This window comes from Hipposideros armiger, unplaced genomic scaffold (genome assembly GCF_001890085.2).
Source record: "Hipposideros armiger isolate ML-2016 unplaced genomic scaffold, ASM189008v1 scaffold_1439, whole genome shotgun sequence".
NCBI lineage: Eukaryota > Metazoa > Chordata > Mammalia > Chiroptera > Hipposideridae > Hipposideros > Hipposideros armiger.
The window spans coordinates 105,685-128,841 of NW_017732789.1; the positions used below are offsets into that span (position 1 = coordinate 105,685).

General features: G+C 38.5%; 1 protein-coding gene across 1 annotated transcript in view; it reads left to right on the forward strand.

Moving 5' to 3' along the window:
- LOC109377541 (sperm-associated antigen 6) overlaps positions 1–23,157 on the forward strand; it is an 81,827-nt gene that overhangs the window by 13,362 nt on the left and 45,308 nt on the right. Inside the window, exons 2-3 of the mRNA XM_019633928.1 lie at positions 1,251–1,417; positions 3,392–3,575. Of these exons, the coding sequence (XP_019489473.1) occupies positions 1,251–1,417; positions 3,392–3,575 (351 nt within the window). The remainder of the gene's footprint in view (positions 1–1,250; positions 1,418–3,391; positions 3,576–23,157) is intronic.

Here is a 23,157-nt window from a genome sequence, read left to right on the forward strand (position 1 = left end):
TGTGGTGATGATATACCTACTATGTATTCAAACCTAGAGTCAATATTATGAGAGCTAGTAATATGATATACTTCCTTATCTCAAAGAATGTATTTATTTGGAGATAATGTCAGAAACCTGATTTGCAGCCCTTCATGAATGTGAGGTCCTGGCCAAATGTCCCTCCTAGCTCCCCTGGCTCTGAGATAGAGATCCTGATTCAATTTCTGTAATAAACTCTAAGTTCATTTGGAATGAGAGAAAAGACCCAGCAGTTGGAATCAGAGAAAAACAAACAAGCAGAAGACTTCATTGAGAGGAAAGGACCTGAACTGAGCTCTGAAAGATAGGATTTGCAAAGGCTGGGGTAGGATGGGCCAGGGCGGGGGAGTCTACCACCCCACGTTGTAGGCATTGTATTCTGTGGTTCACAGCCTTTCTCTGCATTCCTCATGACAGCCCTGTCAGGTCACATAGCCAGTATTTGCCATCAGGGATTAAACTCTTACCTAATCCCAAACCTTTCTTATTTCCATGTTATGCTGCTGCTTTGACCATTACAGGTTGTATTATTCTTGTCTTGCTCAGCTATATGCTTCTAAATATCCCATTAGTTTTTAGTGGATAATTTTTTTTGTTTTTGCTGATTTTCCCCTCAATTTTCTTATCTGCATCTATGCTGAATTGTATGTTTGCTTTTTTTTTAGATTTTATTGGGGAATTGCAGGAGGGGAACAGTGTTGGGGAATTGGGGAAAGAGAACAGCCAAGTTGTTCTCCTTCAATCATAGTTGTGGAGGGCACAGGAAACTTAGCTCCAAGTCTAGTTGCACCGCTGAGCTCAAGGTGCTGTGTTCAATTAGTTGTGCGTGGGCGTAGCCACCATCCCATGTGGGAGTTGAACCAGCAGCCTCATTGTTAAGAGCGCATGCTCTATCCACAGAGCCACCCGAGCTGCACAGCAGCTCAGCTCAAGGTGCCCAGTTCAGTCTTTGTAGTGGGTGGGCGTAGCCCACCATCTGGAACAGGCAACCTTGTTGTTCGGAGCACGTGCTCTCACCAGCTGAGTCATCCTGCCACCTGTTGGCAGCTCAGCGGCAGCTCAGCTCGGGTGCAGCTCACTGGCCCATGTGGAAATCAGACCGGTGACCCTGTTGCTCAGAGCTCGCACTCTTGAGCAAGCTCTTAACCAACTGAGCCACTCGGCTGACCCGTATGTTTGCTTTTTAATTTATTTTTTGCTGATTTCTGTTCTTTCATAATTTATCTCAGGTGTAGTGTCTTTGCTGAGACCTCTTCTTCTGGATGTGGTCCCAACAATTCAACAGACTGCTGCTTTGGCTCTTGGGAGACTGGCTAATTATAATGATGACCTAGCAGAAGCAGTTGTGGAGAGCGACATTCTTCCACAGCTTGTTTATTCATTGGCAGAACAGAATGTAAGATTAAAAATAAAAATAAGTTATATGTTCTTGTTGTTGCTACCTTGGATTTTTTTAAAAAATTGATAGTTTGGGTACAGTTACAAGCTTGTAGGTGTTAGAATTATTAAGATGTTAATACACCTTCAATTCTTTGAACTGTGCATAATAATATCTTTAGGGTATTTTATTTTGGGGTTGATATGCGGCTTTTCTCAATTACTGGTAACATAAGGAGAAAACAGACTAAAAATTTTAATGAAATTATGCATAAAGCAGTGTTTCTGTGTATTGGGAGTATTAAAGTTATAGGATCAGTCTTAGAACAGTATATGCTCGTATGAAGGCCTAGGCAAACAAAAGGTTGTTTTCAGCAATACTTGTGTCACAAGCGTCTATCTTGTTCCCTACTCGTCCTTTAACTCATTTCTCGCAGGAGACTTAATCTCTTCTTATGAGATACAAAGTCCTCTAGTTTTGCTTTTGCTTTTTTTTTTTTTTTTTAAGGAAATTATTTTGGTGAGGAATGGGAGAAGACGGGAATTTGGGAAAGTGGAAATTAGGAGAAAAGGGGAATGAGATAAAAAAGTGTGAATTATAGGTACTGTAGTTAGTAGTGACTATTGATGCCCAATAAATTGTCTGTGAATTTGAAAATTCTGCAATATAAAAAGACAAATTAAGTTAATAACAAGAAATGTATCACCATTATTTTTCCACAATTATAAGAAAATAATCTGTGGAAAGCTACTTTAAAACTCTATTCTAATTTTTACAATATATAAATAGATATTTGGTTACTGAGATATAAAATTAGACTTTACAACAAATATTTTAATATCTATATATGTTATATTTAAGAAGCTACAGAAATACACAAAATCCAGACATTATTACTAATATAGCGTATTTCTTATATCATCAGTATATACCAGGTTTTGAGATATAATATGTAGAAAATATACTTGATGTATTTTCCCTCTCCTATAATTTTTATTATACCTTAAGCTTTTAGACTAACTAAACAGAATGCTTTCAAAGTGAATGCCATAGTCACCCAGTCACTTTTAAGTAGTCACTGTAAAGAAATAGAAACAAAGAATCTAAAATAGGGGATTAACTGGGTTCTATTAATAAAAAGAAGAGGTAGGAGTCATTACTGTGTCATTATGTGAACCATAAAACCACAGTGAGTATTATAGCTAAATACTTACTAAATAATTTTTTAGTTATATGAAGAAAATTGTTTTAGTTTTATTTTCTTAGTCTAATAAGTTTATATATATTAAATATAAATATGAATCATTACTTAAAATTTGCATAATGGTAAGTCATTTGTATTCACCTTTTTAAAAAAGTACTTCTAAAAAGGGGTAAATAACACATCCCATTGTTTGGACAGTTTATTTGTCAGGACAAGTTTTAAAATGTATCAAGAATGTTTTGCCTTTATGTTTATCCAATGATTGGTAAGTGCATCTTAAAACATGGTTGTTACTTCAGGATAATTTAGGACACCAGAAAGATTAGTTGAGGCCATGAAAGACCTACCATGCTTAGAGACTGAGGGCAAGTAAAGAAACAAATTTGTGAGTTGACAGTTTAGTTGCACATGCTAAGAGTCTAAGAGTTTCCATAGGTCAAACAAATACCTTTCAGTGTGATGCAGATACATAAAATCTTATTATTTTATGAATTTGTAGGAAATATAATAAGTAGGAGATATAATATTTTATTTTATAAATGCATGTTTTAGAATAAAACATTTGAAATGTAATGTAAGATATTGTTTTAGTTCAGTTACTGAACAAAAGCAATGGGGAACATGAAAAAAATCAAAATGATTTTGCAAGATGTATTTCATGCTTTGTATTTAAATGCTGTTGAGTTTTATTACAGTAATGTCATTTTTACATTGGTTTTGGTCTATTTTAACTTTTTGTTATATAAGTGCTCAACTCACTTTGAGTTTTATCAATTTTACCCTTATAGCGTTTTTATAAGAAAGCAGCTGCCTTTGTGTTACGAGCAGTTGCTAAACATTCTCCTCAACTGGCTCAGGCAGTAGTTGATTGCGGAGCACTGGATGCACTGGTGATATGCTTGGAAGATTTTGACCCTGGAGTGAAGGAGGCTGGAGCCTGGGCACTTGGATATATTGCAAGACATAATGCAGGTAATGGAGCATCTTTTAAAATAGGATGATTAAAGTTTAGATGTATTAGGTAAATCTGATTTTGCTTAGTAAAGCATAGGTGAGGTTTTAATGATGTTTCTAAACATTATGGGAAATAAGTTTTGAATGATGCTCAAGTTGTTTGGATAACAAGTTCACAAAAACCTATGTATTTTAGTCTGTATCTTAGTTAGCCGAAGAGAAATTTGAGGATGGAAAAAGAAAGGGAGAGAATGGGGCAAATGAGTTATATTAGTTCCCAAAGACTTTGGTAAATTGGTTCAGTTAAGAAATTATTATTATTAATATTGTATGTCAACTATAATTGAATATATATATATATATATATATATATATATATATATATAGTCATGGGACGTGGAGTATAGTGTGGGAGTGGAGTCAATGGAATTGTAATAGATATGTATGATATTGGTGGGGGGAGTGGGGCAGTGGATTGGGGGAGGGGGGTTGTCACTTTGAGGGGTAAAAAGTATTAAAAAAATTATTTTAGTGTGTCACCCCTCAGGGTACTTTGGGTCTTCACTCTTACTCATAATAGGGTCTTCCAAACCAGCCAGGGTCACATGATATGAGTGAGTAATGTTGAAAAGATATAGACATGATAACTTTCTAGAACATTTTTGTATTCAGCACATATTAGGCAGGAAGAAGGAAAAACAGAAAGAGCACCTTCTCTTATAAACTGACAGCTCCGTAAAGTCATCAAGAAGGGACCTGGACCTCTTGTGTGAAGGTTGTACTGACACACCCCATTAGTAAAAAGTACATGGGGAACACAATTGCTCCCACCACTTTACAGAAGTTGCTAAATAATATGAATAAATAACAGAACAAGAATATAGAGTTTAACAAACATATGTAAAAAGAATCAACTTTGCTAGTAATCAAGAGCTGAATATTAAAACATTAGTGAATATATCTTTTCCCATCTATTATTAATTGGGGGAAAAAAGAGTAAAGCAGAAATATAGCCCATGGTTGAGAGCATGGTTACTCCAAAAATACTTGTTTTGGAAATTTATCCTAAGGAAAGAATTCCACAGGATGAAAAAACTATATGCATGAAAATGTTATTGTAGCATTATTTGTAATATCAAAAAACCTCAGTAGTTGGCAGAAATTTAGAGGTTAAATTATGGTAGTTTACTTAATGGACTCTCATTCAACAAATTGAAAAGGTAATTATGAATCCTACATGGTAACATGGAGAAATGATTATAATGTTAAAAAATTGTATGTTACAATTATAAAAATAAGTTTTTATATGGACATAAATTACAAAGAGATACATGTTTGTGTTACTAGGGTGATAGAATTAAAGATACTTTTCTTTGTTTTCCAGATTTTTCAATGTGTATGTATATGTGTAAAATAATATCTACTGTTTATTGAGTAGTTAACTATGTGCCTGGCTCTGTGCAATATGCTCTAGATACATTCTCTCACTTAATAATACCTTAGGGTAGGTATTATTCTCTCTGATAAACAGAGAAATGGAGTAGAACTTAGGACACCTGAAGTTATGTTAATGGTGGAACCGGAATTTGAGTCTAAATCTGCCTGAATCCAAAGCTCATGTTAACCACTGTACTATACAGCTTCACTACATACTTCTTGTAACAATGTTGAAGAAATTCAAAACAGAAACAATAAGAGCTTCTCCCATGGTTATGTTTAATTTGGTTCTTAAAATCATGAAACTATTAGAGACAAAAAAGAAAGAAAATGATATAAAATTTAATTGAGAACGAAAACTATTGTCATGCTTAGAATGATTCAGAAGTAGTATATCAAAACAATTTCCTTAACATCTGGATTTTGGTTTTCCAGATAGATTCACATTAGCACTATTGCTTAATAGAATACATGTTGAGTGAGAAAACTGAGGCAGTGTTTTAAATCAGAAGCTGGTTATCATGGGGAAACTACATGAGTATATTTAGTAACTTTTTTTTTTCATGTCAGAGGCCTTATTGCACACACATTGTAACATGAGTATTTCAAAGGGTGGTGCAAACAAAAGAGCTTTGAGGGACAGCTGTACAGTTGCATGCCAGGCAGGTACGCACAGATAGCCTTTCCCTACCTCCCTTTTGTTGATTCTGAGGCTAAATGATAATAGTTCATAAATAGGATCTGTCTTAGGGATTCTATTTCAAATTTTTGCTATAACCTGGCTCCCATATGGAATTCCCACTGTAATTTCAATATTTCACAATACAGTAAAACCTTGGAATGAGAGTAACTTAGTTTGCAAGTGTTCCGCTAGATGAGCAAACATTTCTAATACATCTTAACATAGTAAACAAGTGATGTCTTGCAATAAGAGTAGTTTGTTTCCGGAATGAATTATGCTCGCAAACCAAGGTATTACTGTACTTAGGAGCTGGGACCCAGAATCTCCCAGAAGAGATTTACTACCTACATTTCTCAGAAGGAAAGGGAATTGTTATCTAAGTAATAAAAGAAGTCATTGATTAGTATCTGAGATTTTTTGTCAGGATGGCAGAGTATGTAAATGCTGTGCTTACCTGCTCTCACGACCACATGAAAATTACAACTAAACTGTAGAACAATGATCATTGAGAATCACCTGAAGCCTAGCTAAACTGAAGCCCTACAACAGAGGACATACAGAAGAAGCCGCCTCAAGAGTGGTGGGAGGGGTGGAGATTTGGAACATGCTGGTCCCACACCTGTGTGTGACCATTAAAAATTGGGAGGGATATCTCAGCTGTGGAGTCTCCCTGGAGGAGACCCACGCAAGGCTCCCCAGACCCACACAAGGCTCCCCAGCCCAGGGTTTCAGTGGTGGGGAGAGAAGTCCCCATAATTTTTGGTTGTGAAAACCAGCAGAGATTGTGGCTAAGTGAGTCTAGGGCAGCTGCAGTCCCAGGCATTCTTCTTAAAAGGCCCACACACAGACTTACTTGCTGATGGACTGAGTCACTCCAAGCTCCAGCACTAGGGCAGTAACTCAAGATGTGTAAGGGACATATGGGCAGGAATTGAATTGTCTGGCTTCAGGGTGAAAGCTGGAGGGGCAGCTTTCTCCCAGATGGAGCAGCTGGCAGAAGCCACTGTTTCTTTATTGAGCTCTCCCCACTCCCAGCGTGGCCACCATATCTGAGTCTCCAACCTGGCTAACACCATTCCTTTGCCCTGCCCCGGTTGATTCCCAGAGACCCCATCCCACCCAACTTTTGGGCCCATGGAAGCCACCTCCAATGGCTTTCAGGTACAAAGAGCCTGTTTTGGATCATGTTGCAGACTTTCCTAAAATCTCTCAAAGGTTCACAAAACCCAAACAAGCAGCATCTGGCTTTGGCATGTCCCACACCACTTGTAGAAGAGCCTCAAGCCCGACACTAGCCACAGCCAGTCCCAGTTCGTGGCTGGGTCACTTGAAGCACCTTCAAACCCAGCATGGGTGGCGGCCATCTATGGATTGCTTTGTGGCTTATGTCAGGTGGCCCCAGGCAGGGCACAGGCTGTGGCTGAACTTGGCCTGTGGCGGGGCCCCTCCCTGGAAGCCCTGAAACCTGGCACACCCGAAGGCCAGCTTTAGACTGAGCTGAGGCATCACCCAGCCACCTCCAAGGATGACACACCCTAAGGGTAGACTGGGGAGGCACCAGAGCCCTGCTAAAGCGAATCCTGCTCTGTAGGGTCAGCCCCTCACAACAGCTTCTCCACTGTAGTCATAGCCAGTCCTCACAACCAATCAGCCTGAGGTTGAATCCCTCTCATTGACATGCAAACAGCAACCAAGGCTCAACTACAATAGGAGGGCACACACAACCCACACAAGGGACACACCTGGAGCACCTAGCTCTGGAGGCCAGGGATTGTGTCACAGGGCCTCACAGGACACCTACTATATAAGGCCACTCTACTAAGACCAGGAGGCATAGTAGCCCTGCCTGATACATAGAAACAAACACAGGGAGGCAGCCAAAATGGGGGAGACAAAGAAATATGTCCCAAATTAAAGGACAGAACAAAGCTCCAGAAGAACTAAACAAAATGGAGATAGGCAATATACCAGATACAGCATTCAAAACACTGGTTGTAAGGATGCTTAATGATATCAGGGAGAACTTCAACAAAGAGAACATAAAAATAGAGATAGAAAACATAAAAAAGAACCAGTCATAAATAAAGAATACAATAATGGAAATGAAGAATACATTACAGGGAACCAACAGTAGATTAGATGAAGCAGAGGATCGAACCAGTGATGTACAAGAGAAGGTAGCAGAAAACACCCAATCAGAACAGCAAAAAGAAAAAAGAATCCAAAAAATTGAGGCAAGTTTAAAGGGCCTCTGGGACAACATCAAGTGTACCAACAGTCACCTTATAGGGGTACCAGAAGGAGAAGAGACAGAGCATGGCATTGAAAACCTATTTGAATAATGATGGAAAACCTCCCTAATCAGATGAAGGAAATAGACAGAAAAGCCCAGGAAATACAGAGAATCACATACAAGATGAACCCAAATAGGCCCACACCAGGATACATCATAATTAAAATGCCAAAGCTTAAAGACAAAGAAAGAATTTTTTTTTAAGATTTTATTGGGGAATTGGGGGAGGGGAACAGACAAATTGCTATCCTTTTGTTCTTTAGTGTAGTTGTGGAGGACGTTGCTTCCCTGGCCCATGTTGGTATTATCACTGCGCTCTTCCCAAATGAGGCAGATAGGTCGCCGGACTCTGGACAGTCACTCATGGCACTCTTGGCAGCTCATGCAGGCTGCCGGCCACTCACAGTAGCTTATGGCAGCCCACTGCAGCAGGGGTTCTACACTGTCACCGGCGACTCACGGCAGCCCAGCTCCAGGTCGATCTGTTGTTTACCATCTTAGCTGTAGCGGGCGCAGTGTCACTGGCCTATGTGGGATCTGAACCGGGGCCCTGCTGCTCAGAGCTGGCGTCCCAAGCCAGCTCTTAACCAACGTGCCACTCGGCCGGCCCCAAAGAAAGAATCTTAAAAGTAGGAAGAAAAAAGCAGCTAGTTACCTACAAGGATTTTAAAGCATTTTACAGATAACCAAAGAGAACTGGGGGCTAAGAACCAAATGGCGCTTTTTAAAAACTCTGTACAATTGTGTCATTAAACTTCTATGATTGAATCACCAGTTATTGAATACACTTGATAATAGGTACCTCTTTGAAGATAAGTTATTTCTTTATATTTTTAATAAAGGCTGAGGCAGAATTCTTCTCAGATTGGTTGTCTCTCTTCTTCCTTCTTGCCACCCTCTCTCACTCTACAGAATTATCCTTTTAATCAGTGTCAAATCTCTCACTAGTTCTAAAGACTAATCTTGCCTTTGGAGATACAGGTGGTGAGGTGAGGAGCCTGGGTGGGCTGGAAGTGTGAAGGGGCGAGGCAGCAGCAACTATGGGGCTCTGGAACCACAGGGCTTCCACTGGGAGGGGCCCAGGAAGGCTCTTCTCCTGCTGAGGCCCTCCTTCCCTACTCCCACCTGGCAGCCACTCTCTTGCCTTGTCTGTCACACAGCAGCTTTGTGGAGAAGCACTTCTAATGGACTGTGTCCCGAGTGTGGCAGCAATTAGAGTACTTGGGACTGAGGTAAAGGCAGTAGCCTGGCTGGAAGTATGAGGAAGGAGGAGTCATATGAGTGTTTTGTGTGAATGATCTTTGACATTTGGGCTCAAAGTAAGTTTTAAGTGTTTATTTTGGGAGCTTCCACTAAAAATGCTTTCTTGTAAACTTGTAAATTTGGGCTGTTCACAAGCAAGCCTGGCAAAGAGGAATACATTTGATTTAGGTGATCTAAACCATTTTAGGTGTTAATATAATTGTCATGTTATAGATGAGGAAAATGAAGTAGAAAGATTAAAGGATTTATTCTGGTCAGACAGCAATTTATGGTGGAACTGCTTGGCAATTGTTCAAAAACTTTCAGAGATTTTTTTCATTTTTATAGTATGAGAAAGGAAAGTGTATGAGAGCTCATCATTCTTTGTTTTAATGTCCTTGTATTTGCAAGTCTTGCCAGATACCTCCGTTTTTAATCCCTGATGGCTGGTTTCCACATGTGTGACAATTCTTTCTCCTACAGATCTGATTTATGTCCTTAGGACCTAAATCAAGAGAGAAATTTCCGTTTCAGCTCAGTATCAGCTAAGAGAAGAGATTGCCTTGGCCCAAAGATGAGCAGTGCTTATAGAACTGGCTGATTTGGACACTACAAACATTTAGTACAGCATGTCCTATTTACTAAATAGATAATGTAAGGAAGGAACCCACACAGAGCTGGCCAGCCTGATTCTTTTTCTATCTTGTGTAGAATAATGAAATGATAAAAGGAGAAAAGAATTTTAAAATTCAGAAGTTTTGCAAATATTCTTCTCATGCCACTCCTGCCACCCATATATAAATACCAATAACCTAAATCATGTGGAACAGGTATAGGAAGTAGTAATTAACTTTTCAGAAATCTACATGTTAGTGACAAATATCTGAGTTAACTAGGGACTTTGTACTATATGTATTATATGTCTTAGAGTGAGGATGGATGTGAGTAGGGGATTAGAGCCTAGTAATTACAAATTATTTTAAAAACCTACAGATAACTGTCTTTACTGATGCCTGTAGATAATGTTGATTTCTGTATGATCTTTTTCTTTTTATAACTTATTTTATCCATAAATACTCTTCTATTTACTTAAGTGTTGGTGAAAAGAGATAAAGTGAATAAATGTCTTTTCTATGTTTTTTGGACATAGAATCCAAGTGTTAAACAAAATAACATTTTAATTATCACTTTACTTGTAGTTACCTAATTTGTCAGTCATTTTTAGGGTTAGTTTGTATGCTAGCAAAAAAAAATATGTTGTGAATTCTTCTGTATTTCTATTGTGATTTTTAAAGCTATGTACGCTTGGTTAATAGAATCTTCTGAGATTTTGTTGGCATTTTTGAAAGAATTTAGTAATCATCACTGTAATCATCAAAAAGGATTTGAGACACTTAGCCCTCTACCGCACACAATACTTCCTCTACCTGATGGCACCTGACATTTTTTTAGACTGAGGCTTTGTTTTCTGTTTCACGCAAATACTAAATGTGTGTGCGCTGAGTGGATAAAAAGAGGGTATTTGTATCCTAGTGGTTTCATAAATCAAGTTTGTACAGTGCATCATAACATTTTTTTGAGTTTGAATAAAATTGTTTCTCAAACTTGGTTTATTTTCCAGTCACTAGTGTATAAATCCTCCTGACATATTTTAGGTATTGAGGGAAAACACATTTTTATTTACATCCTAGGAGTACATTCAGTATAGTGACTGAAACTTGAAAGTACTCAAATTGAGCATTTCACAAACATCTGCAAGAGAGTTTAGCTATTAAAAGCTTGGGACTTTGTTAGCGTAAGAATTGTACTTTGAAATAAGATATGCTCATCATCTTATCTTACCATAAAGCTTTAAATTCATGATCTACAGGAAAATATTTGCTGTATAATTACCATCTTATCTGATGATTTTGCACAGTTAATTTTGGGGGCTTAGTTTGCTCTTATCTGTGATTTTATTATTTTATTTTATTTTTAATTAAAATTTTTTTTCCTGTGACTATATATATATATATATATATATATATATATAAAATTATAGTTGACATACAATATTATTCAACATCAGCTTCAGGTGTACAGTGCAGTGGTCAAGCCTCTACACCATCCATGAAGTGGTCTCCCTAATAAGACATGTGACCATCTGACACCCTACAAAATATTTACAACATTATTAATTATATTCCCTGAACTGTCTTTCATATCCCTGTGGCAATATTATAGTTACCAATTTATGCTGTCTAATTCCTTCCCCTTATCCCTCATCCCCACCCCCTCCTATCTGGCAACCGTCATTTTTTTCTCTATATCTCTGAGACTATTTCTGTTTACTCTGCTCATTTATTCAGTTCTTTAGATTCCACATATTAGCGAGATCATATGATATTTGTCTTTCTCTGACTGACTTATTTCACTTAACATAATGATCTCCAGGTCCATCCATATTGTTGCAAATAGCTGAGTAATACTCCATTGTATAACTGTACCAGTTTCTTAATCCAGTCATCCAACGATGGGCATTTTCAGTTTCCAAGTCTTGGCTATTGTAAATAGCGCTGCAATAAACAGAGGTGCATATATTTTTTTCAAATTAGTGTCTTGGGTTTCTCTGGATAGATACCTAAGAGTGGAATTACTGGGCCATAAGGTAGTTCCATTTTCAGTTTTTTGAGATACCTCCATACTGATTTCCATAATGGCCACACCAATCTGCAGTCCCAACAGTGCACCAGGGTTCCCTTTTCTCCACAACCTCGCCAGCACTTGTTGTTTGTTGATTTATTGATGATAGTCATTCTGACCAGAGTGATGTGGTATCTCATTGTGGTTTTTATTTGCATTTCTCTAATGAATAGTGAGGTTGAACATTTTTTCATATGCCTGTTGGCCATCTGTATGTCCTCTTTAGAGAAACGTCTCTTCATATCCTCTGCCCATTTTTTAATTGGGTTGTTTGTTTTTTTGGTGTTGAGTTGCATGAGTGTTTTATAAATTTTGGATATTAACCCCTTATCAGATATATCGTTGTCAAATATCTTCTCCCATTCAGTAGGCTGCCTTTTTGTTTTACTGATGATTTCCTTTGCTGTGAAAAACTTTTAAGTTTGATATAATCCCATATGTTTATTTTTTCTTTTATTTCCCTTGCCCGAGGGGATACATCAGTTAAAATATTACTCAGGGTAATGTCTACAAATTTACTCTCTCTGTTTTCTTCTAGCAGTTTTATGGTTTCAGGTCTTACATTTAAGGCTTTAATCCATTTTGAATTTGTTCTCGTATATGGCGTAAGTAGGTGGTCCATTTTCATTTTTTTGCATGTGTCAGTCCAATTTTCCTAGCACCATTTATTAAATAGACTATGTTTACTCCAATGTAAATTCTTGCTTCCATTGTCATAGATTAAATGACCATATATGGATGGATTTATTTCTGGGCTCTCTATTCTGTTCCACTGATCTATGTGTCTGTTTTTATGCCAGTACCATATTTTGATTACTATAGCCTTGTAGTGAGATTTGATGTTGGGTAGCGTGATACCTCCCACTTTATTCTTATTTCTCAAGATTGCCGTGGCTATTTGGGGTCTTTTATGGTTCCATATGAATTTTAGAATTATTTGGTCTATCTCAGAGAAAAATGTCCTTGGTAGTTTGATAGGAATTGCGTTGAATCTATATATTGCCTTAGGTGGTATTGACATTTTAACTATATTAATTCTTCCTATCCATGAACATGGTATGTATTTCCATTTATTTGTATATTCTTTTATTTCTCTTTTCAGTGTCTTATAATTTTTTGAGTACAGGTCTTTTACTTATTTGGTTAAATTTATTCCTAGGTATTTTATTATTTTTGAAGCAATTGTAAATGGGACTGATTTCTTGATTTCTTCTTCTGATAGTTTATTATTGGTGTATACAAATGCAGCTGATATTTGAATATTAATTTTGTATCCTGCTATTTACTAAATTTGTTTATCAGTTCTAACAGCTTTTTGGTGGAGTCTTTGGGATTCTCTATATATAGTATCATGTCATCTGCATATAATGGCAATTTCACCTCCTCCTTTCTATCTGGATGCCTTTTATTTCATTTTCTTGTCTGATTGCTGTGGCTAGAACTTGCGGAACTGTGTTGAATAGAAGTGGTGAAAGTGGGCAGCCTTGTCTTGTTCCTGATTTTCAGGGGAAAGCTTTTAGCCTTTCCCCATTGAGTACGATGTTAGCTGTGGGCTTATCATGTATAGCCTTTATTATGTTGAGATATGATCCCTGTATTCCCACTTTGCTAACAGTTTTTATGATAAATGGCTGCTGGATTTTGTCAAATGCTTTTTCTGCATCTATTGATATCATATGATTTTTATTTTTCATTTTGTTAATGTGATGTATTACGTTAATTGATTTGCAAATATTGAACCAACTTTATATACCAGGAATGAATCCCACTTGATTGTGGTGTATGCTATTTTTAATGTGTTGCTGAATTCGGTTTGCTAGTATTTTGTTGGGGATTTTTGCATATATGTTCATTAGGGATATCGGCCTGTAGTTTTCTTTTTTGTAATTAATATCTTTGTTTGATTTTGGGATCAGAGTAATAGTGGCCTCATAAGATGTACTTGGGAGCCTTCTCTCCTTCTGTTTTTTTTTTTAATAGTTTGAGAATAGGTATAATTCTTTTTTGAATGTTTTGTAAAATTCACCTGTGAAGCCATCTGGTCCAGGAGTTTTGTTTGTTGTAAGCTTGTTGATTACTGATTCAATTTCTTTGGTAGTAATCTGTCTGTTCAGAGTTTCTGTTTCTTCTTGGTTCAGATTTGGAAGATTGTATGCTTCTAAAAATGTATCCATTTCTTTCAGATTGTCTAATTTGTTGGCATATAGTTGCTCATAGTATTTTCTTAAAATTTTCTGTATTTCTGTGGTAGCTATTGTCACTTGTCTTCCATCTCTGATTTTATTAATTTGGGTCCTTTCTCTCTTTTTCTTGGTGAGCTTAGTTTCATTGATCTTTTGTTTGTTTATTTGGTCTCTATTTAATTTATTTCTGCTCTGATCTTTATTATTTCCTTCCTTGTACTCCCTTCGGGCTTGTTTTGCTGTTCTTTTTTCAGTTCCTTTAGGTGTAAAGATAGCCTGTTGATTTGAGATTTATCTTGTTTTTTTAGATAGGCCTGCATTGCCATGAACTTCCCTCTTAGGACTGCTTTTGCTGCATCCCATAGATTTTGGGTTTTGTGTTTTCATTTTCCTTTGCCTTGAGGTATCTTTTTATTTCTTCCTTGATCTCAGTTTTGACCCACTCACTATTTAGTAGCATGTTATTCAGCCTCCATGTATTTGTGTGCTTTCCAGATTTCTTCTTATAATTGATTTCTAGTTTTATAGCATTGTGGTCAGAGAAGACGCTTGATATGATTTCAGTCTTCTTAAACTTATTGAGACTTGTTTTGTGTCCTAACATGTGGTCTATCTTGGAAAATGTTCCATGTGCACTTGAGAAGAATGTATATTCTGTTGCTTTGGGGTGAAATGCTCTAAAAATATCGATTAAATCCAGCTGGTCTAAAGTGTCATTTAAGGCCACTGTTTCCGTGTTGATTTTCTGTCTGGAGGATCTGTCCATTGGTGACAACGGGGTGTTGAAGTCCCCTACTATAATAGTGCTACTGTTGATCTCCGACTTTATGTCAGTCATAAACTGTTTTATATGTTTTGGAGCTCCTATGTTGGGTGCATAGATGTTTACTAGGGTTATGTCCTCTTGTTGGATCGATCCCTTTATTATTATGTAGTGCCCTTCTTTATCTTTTATTGTAGTCTTCATTTTAAAGTCTATTTTGTCTGAAATAAGTACTGATACTCCCGCTTTTTTCTCATTTCCATTTGCGTGAAATATCTTATTCCATCCCTTTACTTTCAGCCTGTGTGTGTCTTTTGATCCAAGATGAGTCTCTTGTAAACAGCATATGCATGGGTCTTGTTTTCTTATTTACTCAGCCACTCTAAGTCTTTTGATTGGAGCACTTAGCCCATTCACATTTAAAGTGATTATTGATAGGTACATATTTAGTGCCATTTTGTTATTCGTATTTCTGGTCTTCCTTGGTTAGCTTGTTTCCCCCTTTCTTCTGTTTAAAAAAGCTCTTTTAACATTTTCTGCAATGCTGGTTTGGTGGTAATGAATTCCTTTAGATTATTTTTTACTGAAAGCTTTATCTCTCCTTCAATTTTAAGTGATAGCCTTTTTGGGTAGAGCAATCTTGGTTGTAGGCCTTTGTTTTGCATCACTTTGAATATCTCCTGCCACTCCCTTCTGGCCTGCTGAGTTTCTGTAGAAAAATCAGCTGTTGGTCTTATAGGAGTTCCTTTGTATGTAACAGGCTGCCTTTCTCTTGCTGTTTTTAGGATTCTGTCTTTGTCTTTAACCTTTGCCATTTTAACTATGATGTGTCTTGGTGTGGACCTGTTTGGGTTCAGCTTGTTTGGAACTCTCTGCACTTCCTGGGCTTGTATGCCGATTTCCTTCACCAGGGTAGGGAAGTTTTCAGTCATTTTTCTTCAAGTACATTCTCAATCCCTTGCTTCTTCTCTTCTCCTTCTGGTATTCCTATGATGCGAATGTTGTTGCACTTGATGTTTTCCCACAGATCTCTTAAACTATTTTCACTGTTTTTTATTCTTTTTTCTTTTTGTTGCTCCAACTGGGTGATTTCTGCTATTTTGTCTTTTAAATCACTGATCCGATCCTCTGCTTCATCCAAGCTACTAATGATTCCTTCAAGTTTGTTCTTCACTTCAGTTATTGTATTCATTAGTTCTAATTGGTTGTTTTTATTATGATTTCTCTATCCTTCTTTAAATCCTCACTAAGTTCCTTAAACATTCTTATCAGTGTTCTAAACTCTGTCTCTGAAAGACTGTATACCCCTGTTTCATTTAGTTCCATTTCTAGAGGTTTCTTCTGATCTTTTACTTGGGACATGTTTCTTTGTTTCTTCATTCTGGCTGTCGCTCTGTGATTGCTTCGATGTATTAGGTAGATCGCCTATGTCTCTCAGTCATTGCTGGGTGGTCTTGTAGTATGTGTCCTTTATATTCAGATTGCACAGTCTCCCTTTTCTCCTGTCCCATGTATTCCAGAGGTGTTGCTGTTGAAGTTTATCTTTAATTGCTTTTGGCTTGTCAGAGGGTGGGATTGACCCTCAGACTGATTAGCTGGGAGAATTAGTTCTGTTCACAGTATATGAGATGCTGTGTGGACGTTGACCCCCTCAGAGGAAGCTTGGCCACTGTGGGCTCTTGTGCCTGTGGAAAATGTCCTTTGAGAGTGCCACTTGTAGGTTCAACCAGGTAGTACTCTGGTTTTGTCTAACACTGGTCTCTGGGTATATTGGTTCTGGTGTCTCTTGGGTGGGGCTTCCACTCCGAGCCATTTTAGCCCTGTCTGTTACCAGCCTGTAGCAATCTGGTAGGCTATACACAGTTGGTTGCTGCCTGTGCTGGACCTGGGGTCATGTGGGGATGGTCTCTTTGTGAACTGAAGCTGGCTGCCCCCAATATTGGTCCTGGGGCAGTTTAGGAAAAGGCCCAGGGACCCCTAGGCCTGTTGCCACCTGTGAGATGCTGGTAAGGCCCAACTATTGAAAGAGGCACTTTAGGAGCATCTGTCTGGCTATTTGACCCAGTGTTGAGGGTGCCCTCAGCGATGTGGCACTAGCTTGGCAGGATGGAGTTCAAGTGAGTTTTGCGACATGATTGATGGTTTTTAAGACGTTAATGCAGATTCAGGTCTTACAGCAATACCTGGCCTGTGACCCCTTTGTATAGCGACCCAAGGGCACTAAAGCCAGCCTCTACCTCACATTCACAGATTCATGAAAGCTGCTCCCGAGTGTCTGTGGTGCAGGTTTGTGGTCACTGAACACCATGAAGATGATCCCAGGGTTCTACAAACCACCTCTGTTGTAAAAAACCTTTTCCACAGTTGTGGGGGTGGGGCCAGTCACCCCGGCACCCTGATTGCCACTGGCAATGCAGCTGTAGGTGGGTGAGGTTGTGTTACAGGTGCATGAAGGCTGTTGGTCAGTGGTTTTTACAAATTCAGTGTAGTCTCAATTCCTGGACCAGTTCTAGGTCCACATCTGCTTCATTAAAAAAAAAAAAAAAAGAAGCAGCAAGGCAACCCAACACCACCAGAAAACAAATACACCCCCACAAAAACACGATAAGCAATGATCAGACAGGAGAAACAAAAATATATAAAGGAGAGAAAAATAGAAACACAGAAACAGGAGAACAAGACAGAAAAACAGTGACCAAAGCAATAACCAGATAAATAAGCCTGAGAAACAATGACAAAAAGAAAACAGATGAAAGAAGAAAAAGGAACAAAAAGATGAAGAGAAAGAAAAGAAAAAAGAATAATTTTTAAAAAGAGGGGAAAAAAGGAAAAAAAAGGTTCTCCGCCCTCTTTAATCTGCAGACCACTTGCTCAGCAATAGAGAGTCTCTGGGTGACTCAGCACCAGCTGTGTTATGGGGAAGGGCCCAACGCAAGCGCGGGCCTCCCTCTCAGGCTTGTAGTGACTTTCCTGCAATTAGCTGCCATATGCTGTGGGGCTGTGCTCACCACCAAAAATCCTCACAGGTTGCTGCAGCCTATCAGTGGCCCCCACCAAGTCAGAGCAGCGTCCACTCCTGCCCCGGCAACCAACCCACACAAATGCGCCACAAATGCCCGGTCAGATCACGCAGGCACACAGCTCCCAGCCCAACACTCCCAGGAAAACTCCCAGTCTCAGCCTGTCCCAATCAGTTGCTCACAGATCAGACAGAGCAGCCTGACAGCCAATTGTCACCCTGGCTACACAGCACAAGCAGTGCAGAGAGTGGAGACCCAAGGCAGCATGTGTGCACATGCACACATGCACGCACACACGCATGCCTGTGCCAATTCCACCAGACCAATACAGTCCCGGACCTGACCCTCTGTGGGAATGCTCAACCCTGAACAAATGGTGCCCTCCTGACACTACTTGTGTGTAACCTCCACACCAGGGGAACAATGGTCCCAAAACCTCCAGCTCCCGCGCCAAAGGCTCTCAGTTCAGTCCTTCCCCGCAGGCTCCTGGACCTCGCTCACAAAGCCAGTCCCTCCACCAGGAACCGGGTGAGTGCTCACCAGCAAGCAAGTCTGTGTGCTGGCTCCACTGGCTCTGTAGCTGCACCAAGTTGAGCAAAGAGGGTCCTCACTAATTTCTACTGCCAGCTATCGTGGAATTCCTGTTCCCGGCAAAGTAACTCTGGGCTGGTGAGCTCGGTGTGGGGCCGGAGGGTCTGTCCCCCAACCGGAGAAGCCTCCCCACCACTGAAGTGTCCCTCACAGGGTTTGCCTTCTCTCCGTGGGCCTGGAATCAGCCTGCCTCAAGTCTGCGCCCCTCCTACCAGTCTCGATGTGGCCTCTTCTTTAAATCCTTCGTTTAGAGGTTCTGTTCATCTAGTGTTCAGGGGACTTCCGAGGTTGAATGTTGTGTAAATTATTTGTAATTTTAGTGTGATCCTGGGAGGCAGTTGGCACAGTGTCTGTCTATTCCATCATCTTACCGGAAGTTGCTTGTCTTAGTTATGGTTTTAGATGAATGAACCAGCTTGCCATAAAAATGTAGTATAAGTTAATTGCATCAAAGCATTTTGCTCAAGATAGGACCTCTGGCTTTAAGAGGTATTAACTGCAGCTATTTAACCATTTGTGTCACATAATTCTATTACTAGCTGTAGAATGTTTCTCTATATCTCCTTTGATTTTGCACCGCAGTTTTACCAATAAGGTAGCCACTAGTCACATGTTAATATCACATACTTGAATTGTGCTTAGTGCATTTAAGAAACTAAATCTTTAATTTTATTTGCTTTTAATATAAATTTACAAATTGATAATCAATTATTGGAACACTTATGTCACGATTGGAACAACTTGGTTATGTGAATCTATTTTTTCAATTGTAAACATTTTAAATCTAAATAGAGATTGAACATATCCAATGAAAACATTCAGATGAATCAAGACATGCTATAAGTGCAAAACACACTGAATTTCCAAGACTTGGTATGAAAAAAGAATGTGAACTATCTCATTAAAATATTTAAATATTAATAACATGTTGAAATTATATTTGTATATATTGTGTTAAATGTATACCACTAAAATTAATTTTACCTATTTATTTTTACTGTTTAAATCTGGCTACTAGAAAATTTTAAATTAAATATGTGGCTCACGTTCCTATTGGACAGCACTGACTTGGAATTACTGTACCTACGCTTTGTGGTTATTGGTTAGATGGCAATATGGTGGTAATGCTGTGGTCTCAAAAAGTCATACTTAATATTCATGTTTATTAATCAGTGTAACTCAGCCATAATATGCAGTAAGTTAAGAATATGGAACAAAGAATACCATTTGGGAAGAAGTAAATCACAATTCAACTTCAAGCAATCACTTACTTGATATAAGGGCTAAAATGAACTTTATAAGGTAAATGGCCAAACAGCTAGCATCACACATGGTTGATGAGGACATATGCTGATACAGCTTCTTTGGAAAACAATATTGCAGTGCATATTAGGTTGAACTATATGAAACTACCTATATCTCACTGGTTTTGACTTACCAAAAATAGCAGTTTCATGTGGTTTAATCTGAAAATATCAAGAACATCAAAAAATGTCAACATTCTTCTCTTCAGTAATTTCAACTCCAGGCCTGTATCTTATATAAATACACACATGCCCACACATACATGAGGATGTATGTTTGTATAAGTTATATATGTATGTACGTGGAGTTATATGTATGATCCATGGTGGCTGGCCTCAAAGATGTCCCTCAAAGACCTGGGGTCCTGATATTCACACCTTTGTTTAGTCGCCTCCCACGTTATACCAGGCTTGGTCTGTGTGACCTCTGGAATACAGCAGAAGTGATGGTATGTCACTTCTAAAAATAGGTGACCAGCTATTAAAGATTGAGTCTTCTGAAATGGGGTTGGTCTCTCTCTCTTTCTCTCATCACTTGCTCTGGGGGAAGCCAGCTGCTATGACGTGAGGACACTCAGGCAGCCTTTGGAAAGGCACGTATGGTGAGAAACTGAGGTCTCCAACAACCGACAAGAAACTAGAGCTTCCCAACAACTACATGAGTGACTTGGAAGCAGATCCTCCCCCAGTTGTGTCTTCACATGACTGCAACCCCAGCTGACATTGTGACAGCAATTTAATGAGAAACTCTGAGACAAAACCACCCAGCAAGGCTGCTCCTGGAATCCTGACCCACAGGAAATGTGAGAAAATAAATGATATTGTTTTAAGCTGCTAAGTTTGGGTCACTTGTTATGTAGCAATAGATAACTTATACATAATATTAATGTACAAAGTGGTTCCCTGGAATCCTGACGCACAGGAAATGTGAGAAAATAAATGATATTGTTTTAAGCTGCTAAGTTTGGGTCACTTGTTATGTAGCAATAGATAACTTATACATAATATTAATGTACAAAGTGGTTCCCTGGAATCCTGACGCACAGGAAATGTGAGAAAATAAATGATATTGTTTTAAGCTGCTAAGTTTGGGTCACTTGTTATGTAGCAATAGATAACTTATACATAATATTAATGTACAAAGTGGTTCACTGTACTGTACTTCATAATGGTAGAAACCAAAACCAAACCAAACAAATATCTTAGAGTTGGGAATGGTTAATTAAATTATGGCATATTGACTCAGTGGGATATTAAGCAATTATTTAAAATGTTGGGCTGGCTCCATCCTCAGGAATAAAAGCAGACAATAGAAACCCACGGGTAGCTTCAAAGGACTACTCAGAGGGAGTCACACTAAGAATAGCTGACCAGGGACCACTTTTATAAAAATGCCATGTAAATTTTCTAACCATCCAGTGTCTCGTTTGTCTTCCTTTTCTGTTTCCTCTCTCCTTTGTGTGTTCTTGTAGAGAATTCCACCAGGGCACCAAAAGCCCTTTACTATTAAGCCCCGTCCATGAACCTGAGCTCCTTGAAGGCAGGGACTTATCTAAAACCTTGGCTGGAGCAAAGTACGAATGCCAGTGAAGTTTCAATAATATAATATGCATTTTCCATTTGTTCAAGCACACTGCAAAATTGTAGGTAGAGTGAAACTACAACTATGGTTGCAATATTATAAAAAGCAAATAAAAACATTTCTAGATACAAAAAGTATATTTTGTAAAGCTCTGACTCCAAGTAATGTATTTTCTTCATTATAAGAGCACTCCAGACCCCTCTGTAGTTTTGCCTTATTTTGTTCAGCTTAGTCTCAGCTGTTAAGTAGTCAAAAGCTAAAACTTGCAGTTTTAAAAATTGCTTTAAATCCTGTGCTTGCTATTATCTTCCAAGGCCATACCCAAGTCCTTATCTTTTCCTACCTTCTCTTTCTCTCTTCACTTCTTAACATAGTTTGAAGCTGCTTTTGGTACTTGAGATCTGTAAGAATGTGGCGTAATATGTGCCGTCCATCCCAGCTGATTGTAATTTCTTACTAAAGCCCCATTAACTTCAGATCAATGGCTTATTTGACTCACTTGACTTTTTAAAGGAGTTAGAATTACTTAACCTTCAAAGCATATGGATGTATGGATGTATTATCCCTTAATCTCTCCAACACAACCCATGTGTAAGGGTTGACTAGTGACTCTGAAGATTGAGTGGACAGAAGTGGTGTGGAAATGATGACAGTAGGAAAAATGACATTTGCGAGGTGGGGAGATAAATAAAAATCATACATTAGACTTTTTCATAATAATATGCAAATTTCCTCTCCACCCTTTTCTCACTCCCACCTGCAATTAAAGATGCCAACCTTTCAGTTCAGAATTGTAGCTATCACGAGCTATTGTTACCATGGAAGGACGTTGCCTCTCTCAGATGTGTTGGTGAAGAATAAAGGGTTTTGTGGGAGGCAGCCTCTATGATGGCTCCCAGTGTTGCCTGCCTCCTCCTATTCACATCCTTGTGTAGCCTCCTCTCACACTGTACCAATGAAATATATTATAGCAGAAGTGATGTGTGTCACTTCAGAGATTAGATTATACAAGACTACAGCTTTTGTCTTGGGTTTTCTTTTTTGGATCACTCACTTTGGGAGAGGCCTCATCATGAACACCCTGTGGAAAGGCTCCAGAAATGGGGAGGAATTGGAACCTTCTTCTAACATTGCCATGAGTGTGCTCGGAAGCAGGGCTCCAGACCCAGTCAAACCTCAGATAACTACAGCCTCCTCCTGCTTACAGCCTAGTGAGCGGTCACAGCCTGAACCACCCAGCTAAGCCGCCCCCAGATTCCTGACCTACAGAAACTATGAAATAATAAATGTTTCCTGTTTTAAGCAGCTAAGTGTGGTGTGATTTGTTACACAGCAGTAGGTAACTAAACCAATTATAATCAGCTGGGTTAGACCAAACACGAGACAAATTTCTTCTGCTTTGGAAGTGACAGTCCTAAAATAATACCAGAGTATGGTCAGTATATAACCATTTTGGCAATTGCAACACCATATTTGTTTTGAGTATAATTTCACCAAATCATGAAAACTGTGGTTGAATGGGGTAACTGATTATTATAACAAAATTAACATATGTGGTAGCCAAATTAAAAAAATATTTTTAACCTGCTTTAAAGGTTGAAGTGATATAGCTATATATTTTACAGCCAGATGCAAAAGCCAGCTTATCTTTAAACTGACAGATAGGGCCACCTGTGCATAGAAATGATGATTCATAACTTTCCTTCACTTTTTAATGAAACAAATAAAATATAACTTTCTGTAGGGCTTAGGAACAGTGAGTTAAAAGTAGTGTTTGAAAAAATAATTTAAAAAGCAATAAAGTTAAAAAAATTAGAATCC